The sequence below is a fragment of the Artemia franciscana genome, chromosome 7, assembly GCF_032884065.1.
Source record: "Artemia franciscana chromosome 7, ASM3288406v1, whole genome shotgun sequence".
NCBI classification, from domain to species: domain Eukaryota; kingdom Metazoa; phylum Arthropoda; class Branchiopoda; order Anostraca; family Artemiidae; genus Artemia; species Artemia franciscana.
Window position 1 is genome coordinate 36,766,524 of NC_088869.1, and position 16,519 is coordinate 36,783,042.

The 16,519-nt window shown below is 34.7% G+C and overlaps 1 protein-coding gene across 1 annotated transcript in view; it reads right to left on the bottom strand.

Annotated features, from left to right (window-relative positions):
• LOC136029221 (protein sel-1 homolog 1-like) overlaps window positions 1–16,519 on the bottom strand; it is an 89,950-nt gene that overhangs the window by 6,628 nt on the left and 66,803 nt on the right. The window contains exons 6-11 of the mRNA XM_065707428.1: window positions 15,665–15,819; window positions 10,382–10,507; window positions 7,987–8,215; window positions 5,999–6,147; window positions 4,760–4,925; window positions 1,922–2,169 (exon numbers count right to left, since the gene is read on the bottom strand). Of these exons, the coding sequence (XP_065563500.1) occupies window positions 1,922–2,169; window positions 4,760–4,925; window positions 5,999–6,147; window positions 7,987–8,215; window positions 10,382–10,507; window positions 15,665–15,819 (1,073 nt within the window). The remainder of the gene's footprint in view (window positions 1–1,921; window positions 2,170–4,759; window positions 4,926–5,998; window positions 6,148–7,986; window positions 8,216–10,381; window positions 10,508–15,664; window positions 15,820–16,519) is intronic.

A 16,519-nucleotide genomic window follows, 5' to 3' on the forward strand; every position in this document is an offset into this window, starting at 1 on the left:
CCAATAACGGATTTTCGGTCTATCCGCCCTGAAAGACCAAGTATACTTTACAAGTGAAATTATCTTTATCCTTTTTTTTAATCAGCTGGGGCAATTTAAAATGAGGGTTAGTTTTGATCTAGATTTGGGAATCTATCTGTTTGATTAACCTGTTGAGCTTGTCTATGAAGTAAGCTCGCAAGTTTCTGGCAATGTTCTGCCTTCTAGCATTCGACCCCTTCTCGAAACGAAATTTAGTTTTACCTAGAAACGATTGGCATATCTGATATTTTTTGTAAAATGTCTTATTAAGTTAATTAATAAAAATAGAACTTGACAAAATGTATACATGTACATAAAAACAAATATAATACATATATAATATTATAATACATACATATATAATATACATATATATATACATAAATATACATATATATAATATACATATACTATATAATATACATACATAATACATAAAAGACAAAGTCACTCAACTAAATCTTCTAGCCTGCCCATGAACTTGCAAAGACAAGTTGGTAACATAATTTACTTGCTCGCCATGTTTTATTTTTTGTGTTTTTTTACAGTTTTTATCGGACGGTGTTTCGTGTGCATTTGTTTATAATATTAAGGTAAAATTTTTGATATTTTTCGCTTAGTTATGTTCTGTATACGTTTGTCTGTCTAACTCAGTGAATGTGCAAAATCATCGTATTAAAAGTGATTCAATGAGCATGGTGTATCTTATAAAAGTTAAAACTGGCGCTAGTTTCGACAAAAAAAAATAAAAAAAAAAAATCACCGATGCCACGTTGGTTTTCCAAAATCACCGATTTGAAGCTTCGTAATCAATGTGTTTTCGGTGAAAAAATTTCGGTGTGTTTTCGAAAAAATTCGGTGTGTTTTCGGTGTTTTCGTAATCGGTGAAAAAAATCACCGATTTGAAGCTTCGTAAATGTGTTGTTTTTTTTCAGAAACTGAGATAAGACACTTATTACTACACTAATTTTGCAACTTATACTTACTAGACTAATTTCACCTTATTACTACACTGTAAATATACCACAATATGCCAACGCAAGAAGGGGTTGGTGATTTTTTCTTCTCTAAAGAGCGGCTCAGACGGCGTTCTTAAAGTTCGTAAAGTCGTTCGCAAAGTGTGTTTCCGTAAAATTTTCACAGCTCATATGAGCCTTTTTACGTGCGTTTTGAGCACCAAACTATTCAAATTTCTGAAGCATTTCATATTTCGGAGAAAAAGTCTTGAAGAAATAAGGAGCTTAGAATGTGAATATAGTTTAATGAGGCATAAGGGCTTGTTACATATTCTGTTTTCAGGATCAAGCATATCAAGATTCCTTGGTTTTTCCTATTTTCTTGTGAAGTTAACAGTGATGCCAAAAATCCTGGCAAGAATTCAGTCCCATAGCACCCTAGATATTTAGTGCAAAATACTGAAACCAATTTTCTCTTTTCTCGGACTAAAGAAATCAGCATATCGTCAGTTTCCTGATTCCACATTTCCAAATCTGCTTAAAAGTTTTGCTCTGGAACGCTTTCCCTATTGGTCAACTTTATGAACTTTACAAGAGAAAGTTAACTAAAGTTTAACTTTAATGCTTGCTCACGTAAAGGTTTACGGAAGGCTAACGAAGTTACTTTACGAACTTTGCGGACCCATACTCTTTGGGTAGGAGTATAATAGATGAGTAGCTTTTTGTGTTACTTTATCTTTATGTTCCATTTTAGCCTGGAATTCTTTGTTTCTTTTAGCCAAAGTGGTTCCTTATTTTCCTCCTTTTGAGCAAAATACTGCAAATTTGAGACTTAAAAACTTGAAGTTATTTCCATGATTTGGTTACAACGTAAATAAGAGTGTGTTTTTCAGGTCAACAATCGTAAAAAAACGAAAAAAATAAACACAACAAAAGAAATGTACCTGTTTCATTCCTAATCCATTTTCATGCATCCAGCCTAGATTGAACATAGCCTGTGCGTCATGAAGTTGATCAGCCGCAATTCGGTAATGATGAGCAGCAATTTCATAATTGACAGACGTCCCAAGTCCATAATAATAATAATCTCCTAGTTTCACTCTAGCGGGAGGATAATTCTGAGAGGCTGCACGACTCCAATACTGCAAAGCTCTGGCATAAGTTTCGCCTTCACCAAATAAAGCTACCATATCTTAAAAGGAAATATGATACTTAATTACTAAGCAACGTACATATACTTTATTACTAAGGAACCTGAAAAATTAAAATAAAAATTATGCCTTATACATAAAAGCGGGACCTACCAGCTCTACCTAACCGTTGAGCATAAACATATTTTTATTTTAAATTATTATAATCCTTTAATTATCCAAATATAAACAAACTATTCAGTTTAGAGACCTCAATTTCATTCCAAAGTTTCAGACAATGAGTTAAGCATCTCTATCTGGATAGTTGAAATTAAGGTCTTATCCTTCACAGGATGTGTCCTTTCATAAATCAAATTACACATCGCAGGTACTATTTTAGTACAGTTAACCACAAAAAGATTGTGCAAAGTTAGTTTTGATGGTGTTTTTTTTCACGTTTTTTAACGCTAAAATTTCAAATAAGTTAAACTTCAAAATCCGCAAAATAAGCAATGTTAGCTGGCTATTATTTACCCATCCATTCCCCCCTCCCCCTCCCATTGTCGATGTTCAACCTTTTTAAGCCACAATGATAAGAGGATTTTCAATTTGCGGATAGTGGAGGACCAAACTCGGCCCACTGACTCCTATAGCCCATACTCTTTCTGAATTTTCAGAACATAGTTAAGCATGTTGCACCTTGCTAGAATTAGAGCCATGCGATGACTTAACTGCATGATTTGAGACACGAAAAGATCCCGTGGCCCCTCCAATGACCACCACAATTTTTTTTAGAGAGGCAAGCATGTAGCACCTTACTCATATTGGAAAAAAAAGTAATTATTTCCAAGCTGTATGGGTTGGAGCATAAAGTAGACCTCTGAACGCTCAGAATCGCATCTCCAATTACCAGCTTTTATCATAAAGAAAGGGTTCTTAGACCTTGCTTGAACTTGAATCACACATGGATTTTCAATATACGTGATTAGAGACACAAAATCACTCCAAGATCTATCACCACTAATTTCTGGCAGAAAGGTAGGCAAAAGTTCTCACGCTTCTGAGTTCTGAGAAACATCTTTTCTCGCAGCCTCAAAATATGGAACAGATGGGAGAGCTCATTTAACTGCAGACTCAAGTTCTGGTGTTATTTGGAGGGCCTAAGCTGATCCGAGGGCAAATGAGAAGGTGGGCACGTTACATATTGATGACAACAGTCATGTCAAGAGTTACAATCTACTTATTTTTCCTTTTGAGAGTCATCATACAGAACGGATGGTCAAAGAAAGTTGGGAACACCCACTTAACACTTCATGTGCTCTCCGACACCAAATTATTCAAAAAGGGCAAATGAAAAAGGGCTTGTATACATTTTAATAAAAACCTAGAAAGGTGGAGATTATAAACCTTGTTAAATCAGTGATACAAGGATATTCAATGAATGAAGGGTCAAAAACGTGGTCCTTGAATCGGCTTCCAAGCCAGTTTTTAGTAAAGCACGAATGATATTTAATGTTTCAGGGGGTCTAAAAGGCGGTAACATCACATCTGTTTGTGGTAGATTGTAAATCATGTGTGACAATTCGATTACTTTTATTGTTCAAAATACTCTTTTTTTTGTCACTGTATCATTCCCGTTACATCTATTTCTTTTTCAAAGCGTAGAAATTGCCAAATTGCCAAACTAACACGTTCAATTTAAGCAATATGCTTGGTTCTCAGTGAAGTGCAAATGACACTATAGTTTTTTATGGGTGTAATGCGTGGCAACACCACCCTTATTTGTGCTATTTTATTCTCGTCTGAAGTTTGATTTTATTGCTCATTTTAAGTCTTGCTTGTTTTAAGTTTAATTTCTTCGCTCATACTGATTTCTGCTCGTTATGTTTGAAATTTTTCATAATCTAGATTCGGGCTGCTTTAAGTTTTAAATTCACGCTTTACTTTCACGGAAAAACTTTATTTTTTAATTCAACTATCATAAAAGAAGGAATTTTAGCTTTAGCTGCATTTCACAATGCACAGTGAAAACTCAATATAGCTAGTTGTATGTTGTCTAGGCATGCTGAGGTATCCCATTCAATACACGTTCAGCTCTTAGATCCGTTTATCAGACCATATTAGTTCAGAAGTCGACCCAAAACAGTCAAATATTTTTTTTTCTTAAAGATGAAAGTGAGTTATAGACATATTTTTTTTTCGGGAACTTCACGCCAAATGAAAGGAGAACAGTCAGACTTTCTCTTACTTAAAAAATACTATGACATCTAATTTCTAAGCTTCAGTTCAAGCGACTCTCAAAGAGTTTCCCAAGACAAATTCAGGCTTCTCCCACAAAAAAGAGTAATCAGCTGTTTTAAAACAAACAGCCTCTACTATACAATTAAAAAGAAAGTGTAATTAACGCTAAGCATAATAAGCATATCCTAGCTAGGTATGGGCTGAGAGATAGAAATGATCTCTACGTTAGTCACAAGCAGGATGAAAGACTATGTCAACCAATGTTCTTTCGAGAGTAAGCGCATAACTACATATTTGGTTTACGAAGCGAATTATATTTAGATTTAGAGTCAAATATTACCATAAACAGCTTATTGGTCAGTTTAAAGTGCCCTAAAATGTATTTCAAAGCTGACTAAAGTTAAAACTTACTTTTGTCGAGAATGTATGCAGCATTACTTTGTGCAATTTCAAAGCCAAGTTCACTGAGGAACATGTATTTGTAGAGAGCTGATACAATGTTTCCATCCTTATAATCTGAATAAGCTTCCATCAACAGTTCCGACCACCGACCTCGCTCAGCAACGTTTTTGTAAAGCTAAAAACACATTAAAATAGAACATTATAAGTTTGATTCGTCAATCGCTTTACAATTTATGTTTACTATTGTCTTGTTATTTGTTATTAATGTTTCCTTTTAAGGAAACGATTGAATAGATTACAAAAAAAGGAACAAAAGATTATATATAGCTTTCAGATAAACTAATAATTTCCTTTGGTTGAAATTCTCCAAACTGGGGTTGTTTGGGGGACGTGTTAATATTAACCTAAGAAACCACAAAACAGGTGAATAAAATTAACTTACACTCTCACTTCAAATGGTCATGAATTCAAACCAGCTGCAAAAATTCAAAACGCGTTGTGACACTTTCTATCGAACTGATTATAAAATCCTTTCCTCTCATTTATTTTCATGCACTTCACTTGGTTCCCAAGATAATTAGAAGTTTTTGTTGTTGTTTTTATCTAGAATGCGTTATATCTAGTTTCCTTTTATGCGAAATACTCTGATTTTATTACAACTGCAACAACAATTAATGCCAGTAACGATCTTGATAAATATCAATGGCAAATAATAAATGGACTTTTAGCGATCAACAATAAACTCAACAATGACAAAATACAACAGAGGTAAATTCAGTTAACTTATCCGTCCTGAGCTTGAAAATCCGTTCCCAATTTTGAATGATATACCCCATTTTTGAATGATATACCCCATTTACGAGAGGTAAACGCAGTTTGAGAAATCTAACAAAAAATTTTTAATACTACGAACATTTGGATCTTTCAAAATATCAAAACAAATTCCTAAATAGACGAATGACTTTTTACTAAAACCAATTAAACTTGCTACTTACGCTAAATAATGATTTATTATTACAAGAAGATTGTTTAGTATAAATAAAAGGTAAGAAAAACAGGTTAAAATAACAAGTCAAAACAAAATTAGGCATGAAGGTGGACATTTTTAGAGAATTAGAATAGCAAATGCAAATAGAACTTTATGAAAATTATACAGAAGCAAACGGTAAATAAACCGAAAGCATCAAAAGAATGGTTTAATATGGGGATAATCAATGTAAAGAAAAAAATAACAACTGGCAAGCTTACTTCGACTGCTGTATGACAATTCCGGAGCATACCAGTTCCGGTGGCATGCATCTGAGCTAGATTGAAGAGAGCAAGAGTGGATCCAGACTGTCCAGCCAGATTGAAATACTTTACAGCCATCTTGTAGTCTCTAGTCACCCCATTCCCATCTGAAAATATACCAGCAATTACAGGCAACAACAATTCTTATGGTAAGGCCAGAAAGCCAAAGTAAACGAGCAATCTTCTGTCACAATTATTTAAGAGATGTTGCCAAATACAGAATGTGATTAAAGAAAGTTCTTTTGTACTAATATTCTCAAATTAATCATATGTACTAATTTAGTCATACAGGACTAAACGAAAGAAATGAAACTTAAAGAAAAGTAAACCCAATCCCGGCACGTGCGTAGTATTTTGTTTTTTTGGGGCGGGAAGGAGAGGGAGAATAATAACTAATCACTTCAATGATGCTTGTTAGTTTCATTTTCAGGAATGTTGGTGAGTTTTTTTTCTTTTTTGTGTGTTTTTTTATGCTTTGTTGTTGTCTTTTAATTTTTTTAGTATCAGTTACATTAGGGAGTCTTGTGTTAAAATTAAAGATCTCCAAGTATTTCCTTTTTTTGTCCTAAAGGACAAAACAGTTCAAATCCAGCAGGGACAATTGCCCCAGATAGATTTTGAAAACATCCTTTATTGTATCTTCATCTTTAAAAATCAGAAAAGAATTCTCCTCCCCTAGAATCTGCAAATGATTTTTTTGTATTCATTGCAAAAATCGAAAGCCTTCTCCCCTCCCCCTCCCTTAATTTTTTGCAAATTGGGACCAGGCTCTTTTTCTGCCTTTAATACTAGTGATTCAATATCCTTGTGTAATTCCAACTCAAATAGAGTCCTAAAACTTCACACTAAAAAGTTAGTAGTGGGTCAGAGAATAGGGGATTGGAAGGCTATGGGCCCGCTTTGGTCACTAAATCCTACCAACTGAAAATTGCTGCACGATTCCAGTTTAAAGAAGGTGCAAAACGTCTGTCTTTCTACTAAAAAGTTGGAAATAGGAGGGACGTAGGGGGTAGTGAGAGGGGGGTAGACACTGGCGAAGGTACAACATAGAAAACACTGCTAAAGGCTGGAGATGGAAATTGGGATGTTGTAAATTAATCTCTAGTAAAACAGGTTTAAAATTGCTTATGTCATTCTTTTTTAAACAATTTGCAATGTGCTAACCTTTGCGCTAAAAAAAATTGACACGGTGATGGGTGGAGAGGTTATAGATGAAACAAAGCCCACTCCGTGCTTCTAACTTGCTTTCGTACTGAACAATAACTCAACTCGCTTTTGCACCAAAGCAGGGCTTAGCTCGTAATTGTGCAGTCTTTAAAGCTCGTGTTATCAGCCCCTCAAAAGTCTCTTATAGCAAATATTTGTACAAAAAAAAGAAAAGAAGAGCGCTTTCATGTTTAAATAAACGTTCTCCTCTTTAAAAAAAAATACAACATATAAAAGTAAAAGCAAGGAGAATACTTGTCTTTTTCCTATTTCTCTACTAATTTTCAGGCTATTCACTCTAATTTGTTTTGCAAGTTTAGGTTATTTCTTTTCACTTTTGACATTTTTACTGCTTACTTTTTTCAATTTTCACTTGCCCGCACATTTTTGGTATTTATAATCCGTTTTACACCCACAAAAAAAACGAAAAAAAATAACATACAAGGAAGAACAAAACTTATAAGAATATTATCTTTTCTTCATGTCTTTTGATAACGTTGTATTCTCTTTATTCTTATTTCTCTTTTTTCTGTAAGCTAGTTAAATTGGGCTCAATTTCGTCATCTGTAAAAATTAATACGTTTTACCGATGTTCCGGTTTAAGATTTTAAAAAAATGTGTTAGTAGGCTAGCCGATACACTCTATTTTCTCTGAATGTTTTTTGTTTGTTTTAATCAAAATAAAAAATTTGCTTTTTTACCAGTTATATCAATAAATTTACTAAGGAAAAAAAACTCACTCATATACATAGTACCAAGCTGAAGATGGCCCTCAACCCAGCCTTGTTCCGAAGCAAGCATGAAGTACTTGAGTGCGTTATTCAGATCTTTCGGGACACCGCGTCCTTGAAGATAGAGCATACCTAATCCACTTTGACCAATGGGATCGTTCAAGTCGGCTGCGTTTTTAAAATACGTATAAGACGTGGCATTATCTTGTGGGACAGCTTCGTTGCCTTCCATATACATCTGGAATTACAAGAAAAAAAAATACACAAAGACGTCTGGATCACGTCTAAATAAATTGGCAACAATACCATGGCATGTAACAAAAAACTACCTGTAGACTGCATGAATATGAGCTAAATGCTCATGCAAAAACAGAAACAAGAAAATTGAAAGAACCCTGGGAAGAAAAGAGAAAAATCAGAGTAAAGAGACAAGAGGGCGTTAAATTAATCACGACTCGGTTTTAACTACTTTTTGGTGCTTTTAAACTAAATTTCGGTGACTTGTTGAAACAGGCAACGCTTAATTTACCAGCTAAGTACAACTTCAATACTATCGAGGTAAGGAGCTTCGCCTATAAAGCAAAGAGGCATATGCCAAAAGAACACCAAGAAGCCCGTAGTTGGGCCTGTATAGGACACTTCGAGCATATAACCAATATTCATAACATAAAAACATTACAATGACATTTAAAGATGTAGCACAAGCTCATAAAACAAAACAAAAATACATATCCCCTAAATTACTTGAGAGAAAACCAAAAACTAACTATTAAAGGAAAATAAATGACATCATAAATCGCAGCATTTTCAAACTTTATCATTCAATTGGACATTTTTAGCGTAGTGTATATGCGAACATGATGAGCTGACACGATAGCTCAGATGAGATCAAACATGAAAAAAAATATGGAATCTAAGGAACAAGTGAAGGTGCTGTTGAAATAAAGAACAAAAAAGAAAAACACAGGCAGAACAGGTGTAGAATCCCCTGTTTCTCATTCTAAAAGTGAGAGAGCTTGACTGAATACATTTTGAAAGTAAAAGCAAATTTGAAAAAGCGTATATTCACTTTCCGACAGAACAGTGCTGTCAAAGAAATTAGCGTTTTGATTAAGGCCTAAGGACATGGGACGGAGGGAATGTCTTTTTTAGTCACGAAATGCCACAGAGAAGATCGAACCTAACTGAGAGAAGTAGATAGCCTATGCAGCGTATTTATAGTTCTATTTACTGAAAACAAATTCTAAGACGATAAAAACAATTTAGGGGTTGGAGATAGGGGAGGGGTAAAAAGAAATTAAAAACAGCTTTTTATGACGCCTTTGTTCTCAAACGCGCTAAAAGTAAAAAAGAAAAATATTGTTTTGCTACTCAGAACATTGAAATTTTTTTAGAGAAAAATTCACTGCGTGCCAAAGATTACAACAAGAAAGCAGTATTACCAAACAAGCTCAATATATATAAAATACTTCGCCTAAGGATACGTTGAACTTTCGAACACATTTTTAGGAGGGGGGGGGGAGATGTCCAAATCTCTTTTTATAGAAGCATTTATATGCATTCTAGGCTTAAGATCGAAGTTCTAACAGAACAATGAGCAAAAGGCTCATTTACAAACACGCATAACCTTATAGTTTTTGTCTAAATGATTGCAAGTCGACAAAAAAACAGTACGATTGCAGATGAAAGTTTTAGACAAAATATTTCACAATCTCAAACATACACTGTATTGGATTTCTACATTTCCCAACCAACTGGGTTGGCTGGGTTTTGTCTAACACCCGCCTTTTTCATTCCTAATATTATTTTAAGATTTTACATTGCAATAATAGGCAGCTATACGAAGATCAGGAACAACTAGAAAAGGAATAAATATTAATATACTACTGCTACTACTAACAAATCCCTGCATCACCAAGCGCAGTGGAAATGGCCATGCCTTCTGGTCAAAGGTGTTCACTTCACTCCTTCCAGTCGCAAGGAAATTTCAAGGATAGAGTAAAAAAAAATTACTATAATTTGTTATTATCCCGAATCTCCGCTTTCAGATTAAATTTTAAAACATGAGGAACCTTCAAAACTTAAATAGAAAAATAACAACTAAGAACAGCTAGATTTTATACAATTTTCTAATAGATTCAATGAGCTATATTTTGGTGAAAGAAAAATAATGGATATATATTTTTTTTTCTTCTCTCATTTTCTTTATTCAAAAGCTTAGGAGTCGGATGAGTCAACATACACAGGTTTTCATTCAAGACGTAGAATATGTAGCAAATAACAGACTCTAAAAGCTCTTTCTTTCCATGTTACAAAATCTTGGTCATGAATAGGTTTCAATGTACAATCGAAACTCCTTCTATTTGAAAATCAACAAAATACCACAGAAAATCTAAAAATATACCTTCCCGAGATAAGCTAATGCACTAGGATTCATAGCTTCAGCTGCTTGTAGAAAATAGTACAAGGCTTTATGGTAATCTTGACGAACACCACGACCACCCATATAATGAAGTTGACCCAGTTTAACCTGAAAAAATTGTGAACTAAATAGAAATGAAGCAAAAATCGATAATTAAATTTCACAAGATGAAAAAAACAATTCGGCAAATAAAATAACAAAAAAAAAACAAATGGCCCAACGACCGGATTAACGCGTGATTTTCCTATTTTGCGAGTGCTCTAGTGCAATAAATCGCAAGGGAAAGTGCTACATTGGCTGAGAATCCTTAGAAGAAAACCGTGCAGGCGTTCTGCTAAGATAGGGGGCAGATTTCTACGGGACGTGGTTTCAATCCACCACCATTCAACGATGATTTATATCCTTGTTTAATACTAAGGATCCTCTTACATTCCCTGATGAAACGCTATGTCTCTTACTGACCGATTATATGGAGGTTCGCTTTTTCTTCTGTTCTTTGACCACTCTCCAAGACTTATGGTGAAGCAAGAAACCTTTTTATGCAAATAAATCTTGTAACAAAACCACTACTTAATCTGAAATCACAATTTTTTGTTTGCTATATAGTTTTGGTATATTTTTTTTCAGTTACAAGGAGATTTTCTCAAAGCCCTTAAATGTTCTCCTCTTTTTATTCCTGATTATTCATTTTATCAACGCCGAAAATTGGATAAAACTCATATTCCTTTAACTGTCTCTGTAAGATCTAATTTTAATCCCTTAATTCCTTGTTAGATTATCTGGAACACACTTTTTGCGTCAGCTCCGAGGATTCACTCTTATACACCTGAAAACCTATTGTGGTACAATCATTGGTCCTTGACTGATTTTTTTTTTCTTAATGTGTTTCTTTTTTTATGGTATTAAACCCTTCTTTCTTTTACGCCTCTTTTAAATGCTTGCTGTGAAGTGTCTTTAGAGTTTCAGTTAAGTTCCCTGTTTTATCAAGACATACAGCCTTGCAGTGGATGATGCAGTAATAACTTTTTCCTTTTGTGAAATAACCAACTGAAAAAAAAATTGACGAATTGTAAGGTGTTTTCTCAAATACTTTTTATTTTAGATGGATTATGTGGAATTTAAAAATTCGTTAGTGTATTGATGTCTGTAAATATATCCTGACTATTAGTTGAGGCAGGCAGTTTTCAAACACAGGATTTTTGATTCGAGACTGGCCAATTTTGAAGGGAACATAACTCCGAGAATAATAAATTACTACCTATATATAATATATAAATATATAAAATATAATATTAATAATATTAATATATATTTGTTAATATTACAATATATAATATATAGTAATATAATATAATAATAAAATAATGATTAATAATAATAATAATAATAATATAAATAAAATAATAATAATATACAATATTATAATAATATTAATATATAATAATAATAATAAGATACTACTATATATATACCTATATGACCCAACCTATATGGAAAATGCAGTAAACTTTAGAAATAAATTTCAAACTTAAGGAAGTAGGTGCAACAGTTAGACAGACCCCTTCTGCGAACGTGCTTGATTTGAGGTAACATAATAAAAATTTAAAACAAGTGCAGTAACTTTGTTAAATGTTTTCCGAAGTCTACGTACAAATTTTGAAATTCGTTTGACTGGTTGTGTTTCAGACAATGAGCCATGCAGAAATGCAGTTCAATCCCACCTTTTAGGGCTGAAAGAAACGAAAGCTTGAGATGGCTAGCCCACGTTTAATAGACAAAAATTGCCACTGATCGTCATTTTTTGTCATCCATCTGGGCCCAAACGAGAGGTGGATCACCCTCAAACAGGACAGGAGGAAGTCGAAGATAGGACTTAAATGAAACTAAGAAACAGTTCCTTTCTCTTGTTTGATTATTTTTGGATGCCAAAGCATAATCGCCATGTAATTCTAGACTCTTTGGTAGCTGGGAGTAACCCTGGGCCCTTGTATTATTTGAAGAAGTGATACTAGTTGTGAAGACACCTTTTAGTGATGAAAGAGAAATAGAGATAACGAAATGGTTGAGTGGTAAAATGTTATACAGCTTTTTTTTTTAGCGGGAGATACAACTTTAAAAACAATGTATAAAACGTCGATTAAACTAGAATTTGAGCCGATAAAACTATACACAGATTACATTAAAAACCTAAATTTGAAAAAATTAAAAATAAAGAACTATTAAGCCTTAAACGAAAACACCGCCATAATGACTGCAGCAATAGCTGCAAATTAGCAAAAACGAATCATGGCAGCATCTATTTCTGCAACCTAGTAAAGAGCAAACTAGAGCAAATAGTAAGCAAAAATGTAGAAACGTGTTTCTACAAAACTGTTTAGTTTGCAAAAACAAATTTTCAAGAATTTCGAAAAAGAGGTTGCATCGAGATGAAAAGTACACGAAAGGAATCGTCACGGTCGAAATATCTTAACGGAAGCAGTCTGATCCTCTTATATTATAAAAAAAAAAAGAAGAAAATTGCCTTTTTGCACGGGTTGCAGTGATCTGTCTCTTTGACGTTTTTTTTTTTTCACTTAGGCGAGCAGGCTATTGCAAGGTGGTAATCAATGGCTCATTTTAAAACTAAAGCCAATACCTACACACCTCTTATAAATTTGTCTTGATACAACCAAAACAAAATTAAATTAAAAAAAAAAAAACTGGATTTTCGGTAGCGTGGCCATCATTCATAATGACACAGAAAAAATAAGACAGGCTTTTCATTTTGAGGTACATAAAATATGACAAAACGCAAAGGGAATTTGAAAGAAAAAATACTGGAAAGAACTACCATACCCTTCATTAAACCAATCATTATACCAACGAAGAAACGAGCTCGGATTTTTACCGTCAATATTAGTCCCGTAATAATCTTCCTATTGCCCATAAGAGACAAATTCCAGTCTTTAAACAAGCTAGGCAGGTGGCTGTCATTTTCTTGCCCTTTTTAATAACTTTGATTTGAAGATATACATGAAATGCGCCGCAACTTCCATTCTTCATGACATTAATATATCCCTTTTATACATACGTGATATCCTCAGCCAAAGTCAAACTATCAAACATGTTCTAGAAACCTTTTCCGGACTCTGTGACAAATAGTAAAGTTTTGGCCTTGAATTCAATTCAGAAAATCAGAATCTCCCTCCGCTTGCAATATTTTCGTCACTCACATTTCTCACCGACCTTCTTTATCCTATGCTTCAATTCTGAAACTAGATTTCAACTGTTTTCACCTAGTCAATCTTTACAATCCCAACTGCCTCATATCTGTAGAGTATGTTTGTTTTTCGAAGATATTCACTAAAACATATAAAGCGAAAACACATTCCTTCTTTTTCTGTTTCACCAGTTATTCGCCCCAACCATAATAGACACGATTCCCAAATTTGATCGACAAATAGAGCCACGTAGGTCCAAAAATTGCAGCATTAAAACTTTATGAAAAACAAAAAGAAAAAAGCAGGTTACTTACTTACTTGCTTACTTATGTCCTCCCACGCCTGAAGGCGCATAAGGCAGAAACAGTGGTTCGCCACGACGACCTGTCCTGAGCCATTGACCAAAGCTCCTCCATCGAAGACTTCGCCAACTTCGCCTCCTTCTCTAACACCTTTCCAATGGTCATTTTAGGTCTCCCTGACTTGGGGAGGCCAGTGGTTGTCCAACACCATATGTCATGTGGCAGCCTTCCATCATCCATTCGCACCATGTGCCCCAATACATCCATCGTCGCTTTCTAATGACATCAAGGATGGGGGTATGATTTTTCATGCTATAAATCTCATCATTTCTTATTCTCTCTGCCCAATGTATATTCAAAATAGATCTTAGGCAGTTGTTATCGAATGCCCGTAGTCGTTTTTCTAGTAGCGCAGTGATGCTCCGAGTTTCAGAGCCATATGTAAGGACGGAGAGGTCATTGCTATTATAAATTCTGAGCTTTAGCTTCTGCAAATATTTGTTATTTCTCCAAACATTTCTAAGGCAATTGAAGGCAGAGCCAGCCAATGCTATTCGACACAAAATTTCCCTTTCAGGATTGGCATCTTGCGTAAGAATGCTGCCGAGATATTTGAACTCTCTCAATACTTCAATTTCCTCATTGTTGACCAAGAGTTCTTCAGCTATGTCAGAAATGACTGCATTTGACATTGATTTAGTCTTGTTAGCGTTTATGGAGAGTCCAACAGCATTTGCCACACGCCCAAGTTCATTTATATTGTGTTGTACAGCTTCTGATTCGTGGGCGAAGAGTGCAACATCGTCCGCAAAACACCATCATAAAGTTCTCTTAGTGGGTTTAATTGTAGACCCCCGCTGAAGCTACATCCACGAAGCACAAAATCTATGACTGTGACAAATAATAATGGCGATAGAATGCATCCCTGGCTTACACCTGACTGAACGGTGAACCACTCCGATAGGCCACCCTCCGTTTGTACTGCGCACATAATATCAAGGTGTAGCACATTAAACAGTAGATTACCGGTGATCTAACATTCTTACTTGAGCAGAACGAAGTTTTTTTTCTCGTATAAGACAACATTTTTTCGTGTTATTTTTTGATTATTCCAGACGAGAATCAAATAAATAAAATAATAATAATGCTACATCGCCTTTCCCAGAAATGTTGCACAAAACTTAGAGTTTATAGCTTAAATAGCTTAACTATTAATTCAGTGCGTAGATAACATCCATACACAGATACGCATACAAAATCGATTTTATGTAGATGGGAACCGTGAAGCATCTCACATAGGAGTAGACTACATAGAATGTTTTAAGTATGCCAAAATGATTCAATTGCAAAGCATGAAACAAATGGTTACGTTCCATTTCTTTTCAGAGGCTGCAACAAAACATACTCTTGGCCTCACATGTCTCACGGCCATTTGCGGATTAATTCTTTAGAAGCGACACCAGTCCAGTCCCCGCAACGGGGCTAAGAGGCCAAGTTCATAAGGCCGCTACGAGTCACGACCCTTATTTTACTCCAAAGAAAGATCAAATCACAGAAAATGGATTTTTACTTTGGAATTAAGTATATTTACTTTACTTAAAAATCGTTTTGAGCAAACTAACATTTTGCTGTATCTAATCTTTAAGGAATTTAAGGAACCTTTAAGAAGTTTAAGGACAGACAAGCTTCAAAGAAGTTTCTGCTATCTAAACTTCATGGTTTAAGGATTATGAGACATATATTCTAACAGGACAATAGCTTACCTGGGCATTGACGTCACCATTCTCAGCAAGCATTTGGTAATATTCCACGAGATCAGAGTCGAGGATACTGGTCGTGTACCCTTGATTTTCAGCCTCATCAAGCAATCTTACACGACTTACGACGCTTCCACCTGTCGGCAAAAGCCCGTCTGCAACTAGAAAAAGCACAGTATGAGAACAAGCGAAATAAAGGCGCAAACACATCATTGCGACCCTTTGTTTTCTGAGGATGATCAATAGCCCTACTGAATTTTCTGGCGCGGTTTGTTCACAAGTCAATTTGTTCAATGTATATATGAGAAATTTTGACCTAGGTCAAGAGCCTAAGAACACGTAGTATTCCTTGCGTTGAACTATAAGTTTTTCAGTCATTTGTACTGGTTTTTGCAAGCAAGTTTAGTCTGTTCATCTTTTCAAATGTTTTTAACTCTTGACTGGATCGTTTCTGAAAAAGAAACTTTTCGGGCAAAATTTACTCCATTTTTTGCGTCAAATTAAGAAACCCAACAGAAATCAGAAAAAAAGTTCTTAAGCCGAACTAGCCAGCCAGGAAAACAAACAACAAAGAGAGATAAAACTCAACAAAAAAAAACATCAAACGAGACTGCGGCCAGTAGAGAGAAAAGAGATGAATGACTAAAACAACGCGGATGTTTCGCCTGTATGTAAACTAAACGTCCGCAGCACAAGATAAAAAGAAAAAACACTAAACTAAAAAAGAAAAAAAAACAACAATAATATTAATAAATACAACTGTCGCTACTGATCCACGCAGGGAAAAGAAGCTATTAGAGTTATTTCAATGGGAACATCGAAGCAACTGGGGAAAAATTATAAAATTGAAACTAAGTTAAC